This window comes from Bombus pascuorum, chromosome 7, assembly GCF_905332965.1.
Source record: "Bombus pascuorum chromosome 7, iyBomPasc1.1, whole genome shotgun sequence".
NCBI lineage: Eukaryota > Metazoa > Arthropoda > Insecta > Hymenoptera > Apidae > Bombus > Bombus pascuorum.
Genome location: NC_083494.1, coordinates 233,048 through 243,795, shown reverse-complemented (window position 1 = coordinate 243,795; position 10,748 = coordinate 233,048). Strand labels below are relative to the sequence as shown.

Here is a 10,748-nt window from a genome sequence, read left to right as displayed (position 1 = left end):
TTTAGCATTTTCTTTTGTCTTTATTTTTACATACACGATATATTGTGCCTTCCTGTATCATAACAATTCTTTACTAATTAATTTAGGATACGTAAATTACGATAAACCATTCTATAGTATTTACGAATTTCTTTCTCAAGTCATTGCAAGTAGCACCGATATGTACGATCCTGAAGCTTTCATAATCTAAAAGTAGAAAATATATCATTTCTTCGGCTGAATTATCGTCAATTTTTATATAAATTAAATTATAAAAGCGAAATTATAAAAGCGTTATTTAAAATACTTTGATTCTTTTCTATTTCTCTAGGTGTGATCTTTTGCATTTATACAAATAGGATTGATAAAACATTTCTCGTTCTCGTAAGTATTTCAAATGACAAGATCCATACTATAAACAGCTTACAGCCGCAAAGGTTGACATGGAAAGATTTGCAAATTTCCCAAGAGTGAAACTAAATCCTCTTTGAGATCTTAATATCACAGGTATTAAAAGTCGGCTTTTGCTTGGATGTATATCGTACCAAAGAAATTCATATGCAGTGTCCGCAATCAATTTACTCTAAAACGAAATGGAATTTTAGGAATAAGATATCAAAAAATAGGGTAAAACGGAGATTATATACGGTTATACACCTAGTTAACGTTTTTGTAAAATAGACTATATGTATATATGCGTAGAGAATATTTACATATTACGCTCAACATATCTTTAGTTCCTTTTTCAACTTGCAATTTTATAACTTTGCATAACTCAAAATTGCACATTAATTTATCATTATAATTAATGAATGCGACGTCTCACGAAAGTATTCTACTTACCACAGGACTTTTTTATGAGTACATTGCGTGCGTTATACGTAAGATTTTGAAGTTTCATTCGCAATGTAATGAAACACGATCATCGTAGTTATAATAGAAAAATTAAAAAGTAATCCGGAAATGTATCTGGAAGTTACAAGACGTTCGTTGCAGACATACGCTTGGCGAAAGATTAGTATACATAGTATAGCATGAAAAGTATGTAGTAGTCGTAGACATATGAAGGGTCCACGGGAAAATGGGGAATGTCGAGCTTCAGTATTTCTCAAAGAACGAAAATTTATTCTTCGATTATAATGTCACAATTTCATATTTCCTCGTAGACATTATATCAAAATGAGACAGCTTATTTTTCATTTTATACCCCGTTTTACCCTATGATGAGATACTTGTATTTAAAAAAAAAAAAAAAAAAAAAATACAAATATTGGAGATATACTAAAACAAAATACACCGGGATGGCAATTAACGCTTTTACATGCATCATCACGTTGAAACTTATGTTGGCATACTTGTTATTCGAATTAGCAATTATGTTAATTTAATCGTGCAACTAATATTTGACTTTAGTTTCGAATACTTTGATATGCTTACACTATATGCGACGTACTATAAATTTAAAAAGTTGACACGCAGAATACCAATCGACTTATTAAAAGTCATAATAAAAGATAACGAATATCAAACTTGTTATTAAATATATGATTCACAACACTGCAATTTCATTTATAGCCAATGTTAGCGATCAGTGTGTGTCAATTTTATTATTATTTGGATGTAAGATAAATTTATTTACTGTACTATTATTTCGCGGCTTGGATAAATAAACTTTTGTTACCTTTTCTCGCTTATTTTTGTTATATCTTACTGTTGTGATTTTACTCAAATAATAAGCGTCAACCGAAGTTCCAACTCGACTTTAGATGATATTTACGTATTAATGAACGTATTAATGAACTTTATTAGCTTGCAATTCGATATTAACTAGAAACTGAAAAGGAAAACTAAACACGTGCGTAATAACCAGGCAGGAAATCAATAAACTTCTCCAACTCAGAAAAATGATAAATTAATACATATAGAACAGATAATGCATATATTATATGTATATAACAACGATAAAGCACTATATTTATATCTTCTGTTTATTTGTCTCTATTTATGCTTATACTTTAAAGAAATTCAAGTTGATTTTTAACCCACCGATTGAAAAATAAATATTTAAATTTAAGCGTACATCGCTTTGCTGAAAATTTAAAGTAGGTAGCTGCGAGCCATCTGTCACTCATACATACTCGTGTATTTTCGAACATGAATTTATATACATACAAACGTAATAAAACGTAGTAGAAAATGAATAAAATATAAGTCTTAAGATTCACCAAATTATTGAAAGAATGTACGATAATTATACGAGAAAGATTACATTTCTAAAAGAAACAACTTTATTTCAATCTCATTGAAATATTATAGATTATTGTAGCACAAATTTATTTAACTGTTGTCACTCTTAAAATTTATCGACTTACTGTACTTCTCAATTACGATGTTCTCGTAACTATATTAACGTGCTAATTAACATTCGCCAATTGCTTCATTATCATATGCAAATCGTATTCAACTATGTTTGCAAGGCAATAACCAAGTACGCAAATAAATTAATAACTAATATCGCTATACAGGTTACCCATAAAATGTACTTTCCAGGTTAGTGGTATAATTCTCTATAAAAAAGTAAATAAAGAACAAACAATTTTCTTAACAAACAAACGTTATATTGGAAAACAAAATTGATTTTAAAACATATATGCATTTAATATTGTCAGATCGATCGGATTGACAGCTCGTGTCAATGGCAAGGCGCTAATATATAGTGTAGATTTAAGAATAGATAAAATAGATAAAATATTTATAAATATAAACGTACAAACGAAGAGAAGAATATGTACTGCAACATTTTGCTTTCAAAGTAATCCTGGTCGTGGTATTTTCGAAAGTAGATGTATATAGTTGTCAAAAATTGATATTTTATGCAATGTTGTTTGCAAAGCAAATCGTAGATTTCGACTGAGAATCAGAGAGTTCAAGTAGGTGATACGTTTTCAAATCGGACGTCTATTCAAAGCCGAAAAAGTAGGACGTACGATAAAAATAAAGATATTTAATGTTAATAATCTATGTAATGATAAAAAACAAAGATAACAAAAACTCCTGTATACAATAATAATTATCTTCAACTATATAAGTAGAAGATATTGGAGAAGCTTATTGCATATCGCACCCTTATTGTTAGATAATGTTTAACAAATTAGTATTTTCTAAATTAATATTTGTATTATAAAAACGAAATTGTATTATGTATTATAAAAGTATCATCTAACATAGATCAGAAATTGATCGATTCAGATATTTCAGTACATTGTTTAATAACCTTGATATTCAGGTACTCTCCAGCGAAGCAATATACAAATGCTTCCGAACAAACGGAGATGTAGAATACAACGCATTTCATGAACATAGGGAATCCATTCTCAATATGTATTATCTGTAACACATAACGTCTTAAACTTCTTTTATACATACTGTATATGTAGGAATCAATATGTCGAAGATCCAGAATGCCTTTTTTTCGTACGAGGCGTTAATTCCGAATAAATAGAAAATTCGTCAAGTATAGGTGTATTCATGTATGATCTCATCTACGTTTAAACTCACCTAAATCTGTGTCTAAAATATCTTTATGGTATTCATATCGTTGTTCGGATTTTAGATATTAGTAGATAATAAGGGATGAACAATGAAATAAAGACTAGCATTCGATATATCAGTACAAACTGATATAGAGTATACAGGACAAGTAAGAACACGTGGGAAGTGTGGCCAGGGACTGATTCAGCACAGTTTGAGTTACAGCTTATTTTGTAACGCTAGACATTAGTTAGTTCGACTTGGCAGTTGGATGTCTCGAAAAATGGATAAGTCGCGGTAACTTCATTGCCTGACCAGCTCGCTCTGCAGACCTGGGCCCATTCTATCATTAGTTATCTATCGTTAGTTAATAGCATTAAAAATCTCTCGTTTATAAGACGTCGGTTGACGCTATTGAAACTCTTCGTCAATGCGACGATCAAATTTGCCAAGAAACGCGTGTCAGCTGTTCGAACAAATTTGACAATTTATAATGTGACGCATTCGAGCTTCTACTGAAACTGGACCTGGTCATCTCTAGCAATTTCTCTGAAGATAAGCAACTGTTACGACACAAAACAAGCTGTTAATTCGAAACAGGACCATATCGGGCATGTGTTTAGAGAAACTTTTCTCATCGTTATTGTTATTGTTATTTGTATTATATCGGTGCATTACTTACAAGCACTATGAGATAACCCAAGCAACAAATAATTAAAGTATTCGTTATAAGTTGACTAAGCGCTATATAAGTAAAGAACTTTTCAATTTTCTCTGCAAATAAAATAATTTCTTGATGCCTGCTAATGAAGAACTTTAGTTGCTTTTCACTTTTATAAGGAGTTGCTGACGATGTCTGACACATAACATCGATTTGACAACCTATATGAAGGACCTAAAAACAAAGAATAATAATATAAAATTGTTAAATAAAACAACCCAAAAAAGTATACACTTTCGAGGAAAAATACTTAAACTTTGAAAGATATTCTTACTCGATGGTTTACAAAGTTAATTTTTATTATTCGTATACTAATGTACTTGAACTTGATTAATGAGTAATTACCGATTGGATATGAATGTGCAATCAGCAGGACGATTGTTCTACGCGGAATAAAATTTGTCGGTTTAAGGTTTCTTCGAGAAAATAGGGTTTGAACACGTCTAGTTAAGAAATAGCCTAGTACATGCGCATAATAAATTTTCAAATTGATTTTTCTTGCAAACAAAACGTCTTGCGAAGAAACGTTATTTTACATTTTTCACTTACTCTTACACGTAGAATAACTTCCTGCCGATTATTTTCTCCCGTCCAATCCGGAATTAGCCATGTTCGAGCATACTTGATAAATTTTCAAAATCGATATCCCCGAAAACGGGGCCTCGAAGAAGAAGATCCTATTCCACATTTCTCACTTATGTTTCTACGTAGAATCATCCCTTAATCGGTTGACCACCTTATGATTCATTTTAACCGATCAACGCAAATATCTCCTAAACTATGGGTTATTCGAAGAAGCGTTTCAAATAAAACTTGTTCTGTTTCGAGCAGATCGTCTTACGATGACCCTGAGAATGAGACACCCTGTCTACCACATACACAGCTGTCGCACAATCGTTGAAAAAAATGGATTTTACGAAGCGCGTTATATCTCTCACACGGGGACATTACATTTCGTTGCATACGAGATACGAGCAGTCACGTGAGTTACAATCATCAAATTTGACATCTGCCGACCGTTGACAGCAGGCAGCAAATGGTACAACATCGTCTGTCATGCGTTCGATATGGACATTGCTGTATTCTATCTATTCCTACGGATCTGATCATAGACCTGTCGACTTGTCATTTGTTTTTTATGAAATAATGGATAGCCCTTACAATTTTCAGTGTTATTTTTTACGTTTCCGTATCAAACTAGAAACGCGATCCTCTCGTGCAGCTACTCCTACGGCAGCAAGACTTTCGAAAATTAAAAATCCTCTAGCCAATCGACCTTGGATGAAGAAAAAGAGGTCTCTTCGCGAGAAGAATCCTCATCGCGTCGTGCAAAGATCCCAATTACTTGCGACCTACGTTGGCACATCGATTAAAAGGATTTGTCATAGATGGAATTCATCGAACATTGATCGAAATATATGGAACGAGTTAAAAAGCTTTTCCTCCTCGGTTTGCAGTTTACTTTAAAACATATGCAATGCATATATATTCTATATATAATCTTCCAGTAGCTTCGACTTTTCATTCCACATTAAACACTTCCCCGACTTGTGTGCTTTTTTCCTTTTTCGATAATGTATGACTGAAAATCGAAATTTCATCCATCTTGTTCGTGTGAATATTTATTGCCTATTACAGTGAAATTTACAAAGAATAAACCCAAGCCGTGTTTCAAATCGATCCTTGCGACAATGACTGTTTCGACACTCGTGTAACTACGATCCTAAGTAAAAGATTGTAAATGCCAGAATATAGTTCACCACAGTAAGGTGAACAACTAAAATAAAAAACAAAATGTTTTAGTTGAAACATTCGTTTCAAAAACGAATAGTTTAGGAGATAATTGTACATCGGTATATGCAAAAGTTCCAAAATATTAGCTATTTCAAATATTTTGTTTATAACTTATTTACTTAATAGAGATACTATATTAAACTAAAAAGCTAAACCAATAAATGAAGAAAAATAATGAATGTCCACTTATGTAACCTTTTAATATTAGAAAATAATGTTGGTCCTATTTGATTCATTAAATTGTATTAAAAGATTATTTTTAAAGTACGTGAAAATTAAATTTTATATTTTATCCCATAAGCAGAATCGAATAGTATTGGAAAAGTATTTATATTAATACTTACTATCATCAAAAGGAGGCCCGTGAATACAGCGAATATAAAAGCTGCCGATGCTTGATAAAAATATTGTACAATTACCACAAGCTCGAAAGTGGGCGATTTGTTAGTATCAAAGGGCAAATCCATTTTTAATAAAAGTTCTCGTGGTGTCGTCGCATTAACTCCTTTAGAAGTGAAAACGCCGATTACGTAAAAAACCGTGGATGCTATAGTGGTACTTATTATGATATTCGTCAAACGATAACACCAATGCGCTGTTTTCGATATTAAGTTATTTGTATCTATAACAGCATACGTTTGGCACTCTTCTTCCATGGTTGATAAAATACTGTGAAGCAGGCTGTGAAATAATATTTTGGATATATTAAGTCTTTGCGTAATGCAACATGTTCAATTAAATATTAATACATTTGCTATTTAAATACTGCTACAAATGAGTTATAAGTGAACTGTATCGACTGTAGTATCACATATTTTACAAGCTAAATGTCATCATATGTAACACAGTTATTAACAGTTATTTCGTATAAAAAATTTAAAGTACAATATATATTTTCTATATGATGTCACAAGTACGAGAAAGTTTGGAAAGATATAATTATTTTCTAAGTCGTCCGTTCTGAATTCTTCGTTATTTTATTACACTGCTGAAAGTTAATATATCCAGAAGAAATAGACAGCTCGATGACTGAAGAAAGAAACGCATCAATATTTATTACGTAGTATGTCACTGTTTGTTCACAGGCTTAGATTTATAATAGGATTATTTTTGCAATGTGAAAAGCAAACATTAAATTTCTAGATAAATAAGTCGGACCCATGAAATTTGGGACTAAATTGTGAGTACGTTTATAAATTAAGTCAAATTACAAACTTGGTAGCTGTTTTAGCGCGTCAAATTCACCCGACTAACATTTCTATCTTTAATACTTATTTATAGCGAGATCACAATGTTCTCCGACAACGTACATCTAAATATCTGTCTGAAGAATAATGAAAATAAAAAACTTACCCTTGATGTGTCCAAGCAATAACTAATTTTACACATACTAAACTAAACGGCAGGCAAATACTTATATTATCTATTATTTCTATAAGAGTGTGAACTTTGTAATGCCTGATTATATAATTGTATTGGTGTGTCTGCCCTACGCCAAGGGCGATCATCCAAAAGAGTTTACATAAGACTGAGAGTGGGGCTCCTGGCCAAGACGCAGCGTAACGAAGGCCGTACTTCACCGACCGACTGATTGTATTAATCGGAGCCATTTCATACTAAATGATTGGTTCCTTTTTGCTTCTACCGTTCGAAACTTTGACCTCTCATTGATAAAATTCCACCAAACGAGCTACTTTTCCATTCCATTCCATCACTATCGCTAGACTGCGGATTTTTATACATTCAAGGGATGTTCAAAAGCAGAAAGATGCATAGGATGCACATAATACACTAAAATACACAGTTGCGGATAAAGGGAAGTTTAGTTTAGAGATTTTAGTAACTTTCGTAAAGCTTTTTATCATATTGATAACGATCATCTATCTTGTGTTATACAGTGAATTTCGATTATTTGGAACATATCGGGACTAGCGGTTTTTGACCCGATTAAGCGGTTATTTCTATTATACCAATTATCAGATACGTAAATACGGTGGTTAAAATTATATAAAACGAACCATAATTTAAATAAAGAATAAAACATTTATTTAAATATTTGTAGAATAAATGTGAAATACGTATATACATATTCTTCGTGCAAAACTATTTTCATTCCTTGTCAATAACCATCGTTATCATTAATGCTTTTCATCGATGCAAAAAGTCGAATTACAACAAAATGCACAACGTATTAGGAAAGATACGTGAACATCGTTGACTCAATTTATATAAAAACCATGCTGTCGTATTTACGAACAGAAGAGGAATGCAAAACATAAGCAGCGCGTTTACGAAAAGATGGCAAGGCGGAGAAATACATTTTGCCCGAAAGTGTCATGTTGCAAATAAGATCATATTGCAATATAATATAGTGACAGAGAAGAGTAGTCTTCTTGTTCCTGCGCCCTGTGCCGTCCCACTTGTTATCTTTTGCATACATCATCCGTCCCAACTAAGCGACACGTTGCCCCAATTAATAGAAGACAACTTGGGCAATTCATTCCTTTAGGTTCTGTTCTTTCAGCATTACTTTATATAAAGTGTTGCACCGACTAAGCGTTGGCTCGAATAAACGGAATCCACTGTATATTATATATATATATATATATATATATATATATATATATATATATTTCTTTTATTAAATATAAATCCTGGTGTCCTTTAAAATTATGGTGTCCTTTTATTCTTTTTATTTTACAAACTTTCCTTTGTCCCTCACTGTACAAAATATCCAGCACCTGACATAATATTTAACAGGCAAAATAAACTTCCGCTTAGGTCCGACTTTTTAAATTATTTTCACAAAAATATGAATTTGCATAAGAAACCGCAGTCGGACTATCACCATCGACAGATTTATAAAACATGAACGTGCTGCTACACCTCGTCACGCTAGACTGAAAATTTTGTAGCAAAATTACACTGCTAGCGTTCAAACTCGTGGAACTTATTCGCTATTGATAAGCGATTGCTCTTTCCGTACGCGATGATCGCATAAATGTTGCAAATAATATCAAAGTGATTGCAGGTTTGCTGGGAACAGGCGCAACTACAGAAACTGCTGCTCGAGTTGTAATGCAATCTCAATTTTATTTGCAGCGGAAAGTGATTTTCATAAAAGATACAAGTATAAATGTACGACAGGCGAGCGCACAATAAATTATTTGAGTCACGCGACGAAGAAAATTCACGAGAAACTAAGAAACATTGTGGAATAAGAACTTGCGCGCAAAATTTCTTAAACTTTACTAGTTTACCATTAAACCGGGAATAAACGCATTTTCTTTCTTTTGTATGCAATATTATTGAATCATTTGTCCTCTGAACTTTAATTTTGGAGTGAATAACAATAGTGGCAGTTATGTACGTATTATTTAGTATTTTTAGTATTTTACATTCAAATGTTACAAATAAAGGAAGTGCTTCATAAGACCAAAGGGATAAAAAACAAAATGTAACGAGTGCCTCCACTTCTTTTTTGTTAGTGCTTTTTGTGTTACATATATTCTGATATTATAATACAAAGATATAATTTAGTTTAGAATTTCTTGAAATTCAAGCAATAATTTTTACATTATTACCTTTTGCCATATAGAAACTACGAGTGCTTAATTTTTGAGCCATCGTTTCTTCGCTAATCTGTTATATTATTGTTTGGCGTTTAACATTATCGTAACAAAGTTAGCATATTCAAAATTGTAAATTTTATATGGCAATAAACGCGATAAAAGACAGTGCTTTTATTTCATAGGTATATACTGTTAGTAACGTATATAAAAACGAACCACGAGTTAAACTATTTTATCTTATCGTTGGAATTAAATTTAGAAAATATCTGTCTTGTTTCAATTATTATGATTATTTATTTTATGTAAAACAAAGTATTTTACAAAAATTAAACGTTTTTCATATAATTAGTGAATATTATAATATTAATTATATTCTACAGCGTTAGTAATTAGCGTCAGTAATTAAAGCACACTTCTTGTGTGAAACACTGCTGAAGAAGAAATTTTTCCTTTCAAGAAAGAAAGCACTGTTATGAAAAGAGAATTTTATAAGAGTCATCGTTTTAAAATTTCGAAGCTGTTGTCACTTTTTTGTGATATGTTAGTAGATACGTTATAGTATTACGCGATAACTAATAAAAAGATGAAATTAAAATTCATGGAAAATACATTCTTTAAACAATTTTACATAATCTATAAAATTATGAAAATTTATATACTAAAGAAAATATTACGAAAGATATTTTTCGTTTCTTTGTATTCGATACAGTATTTTGTCATACAGCTTCTAACTGTACTATAAAATATTCGATGTAATGATATATGCAACGAATAAAACCTACATATAACATAAACGTATTTTTCACACATTTAGTTTATATTTAGTTTACAAATAACAGAACAGCGTCCGATTTGTTGACCATTTGCTTTTCGATATCTCCTACTAGAGTGGAGGCAGACATTTTTCTCTCGTAATAGCTTTTGATCGGTTTTGTTCCACTAGCTCTATATGTCATTTGTACCGCCGAATAAACGAATAATACGCTTAACACGCTTAACATGCTTAAAACGCTTAACATGCTTAAGTCCGAAAAAGTTTTAGATTGCACTGCAGCATAATGATAATATAAGTTTTGAAAACAAAAGGAGAACGTGTTCCTCTTGTTTCATGTTCTCAATTTTCATATTAAAATTATTTTACGTACTTACAA

General features: G+C 31.6%; 1 protein-coding gene across 3 annotated transcripts; it reads right to left on the bottom strand.

Annotated features, from left to right (window-relative positions):
* LOC132909008 (odorant receptor 13a-like) lies at positions 1 to 8,957 on the bottom strand. Of its 3 annotated transcripts, XM_060963579.1 has the most exons (7): positions 8,767 to 8,957; positions 7,379 to 7,750; positions 6,370 to 6,706; positions 4,193 to 4,405; positions 3,254 to 3,367; positions 407 to 562; positions 1 to 186 (listed from the first exon to the last, which is right to left on the bottom strand). In XM_060963579.1, exons 2-7 carry the CDS (start codon positions 7,633 to 7,635, stop codon positions 136 to 138), a joined length of 1,128 nt encoding a protein of 375 aa, XP_060819562.1. In that variant the 5' UTR covers positions 7,636 to 7,750; positions 8,767 to 8,957; the 3' UTR covers positions 1 to 135. The 3 variants fall into 3 exon arrangements, with proteins under 3 accessions (XP_060819562.1, XP_060819564.1, XP_060819563.1); XM_060963581.1 differs by lacking the exon at positions 3,254 to 3,367; XM_060963580.1 differs by lacking the exon at positions 8,767 to 8,957 and having other exon boundaries at positions 7,379 to 7,879.
* Between the last annotated feature and the right edge of the window lie 1,791 nt (positions 8,958 to 10,748).

Bases quoted from the DNA above. Each gene is read 5' to 3' on its own strand.
- LOC132909008 (XM_060963579.1), bottom strand. From the start codon at position 7,635: ATGGCTCCGATTAATACAATCAGTCGGTCGGTGAAGTACGGCCTTCGT. The intron at 3,368-4,192 runs GTAAGTAATGCA...TATGTGTTACAG, and splicing joins TGGGTTATCTCATAGTGCTT to ATAATACATATTGAGAATGG. The intron at 187-406 runs GTAAGCTGTTTA...TTCTACTTTTAG, and splicing joins CCATGTCAACCTTTGCGGCT to ATTATGAAAGCTTCAGGATC.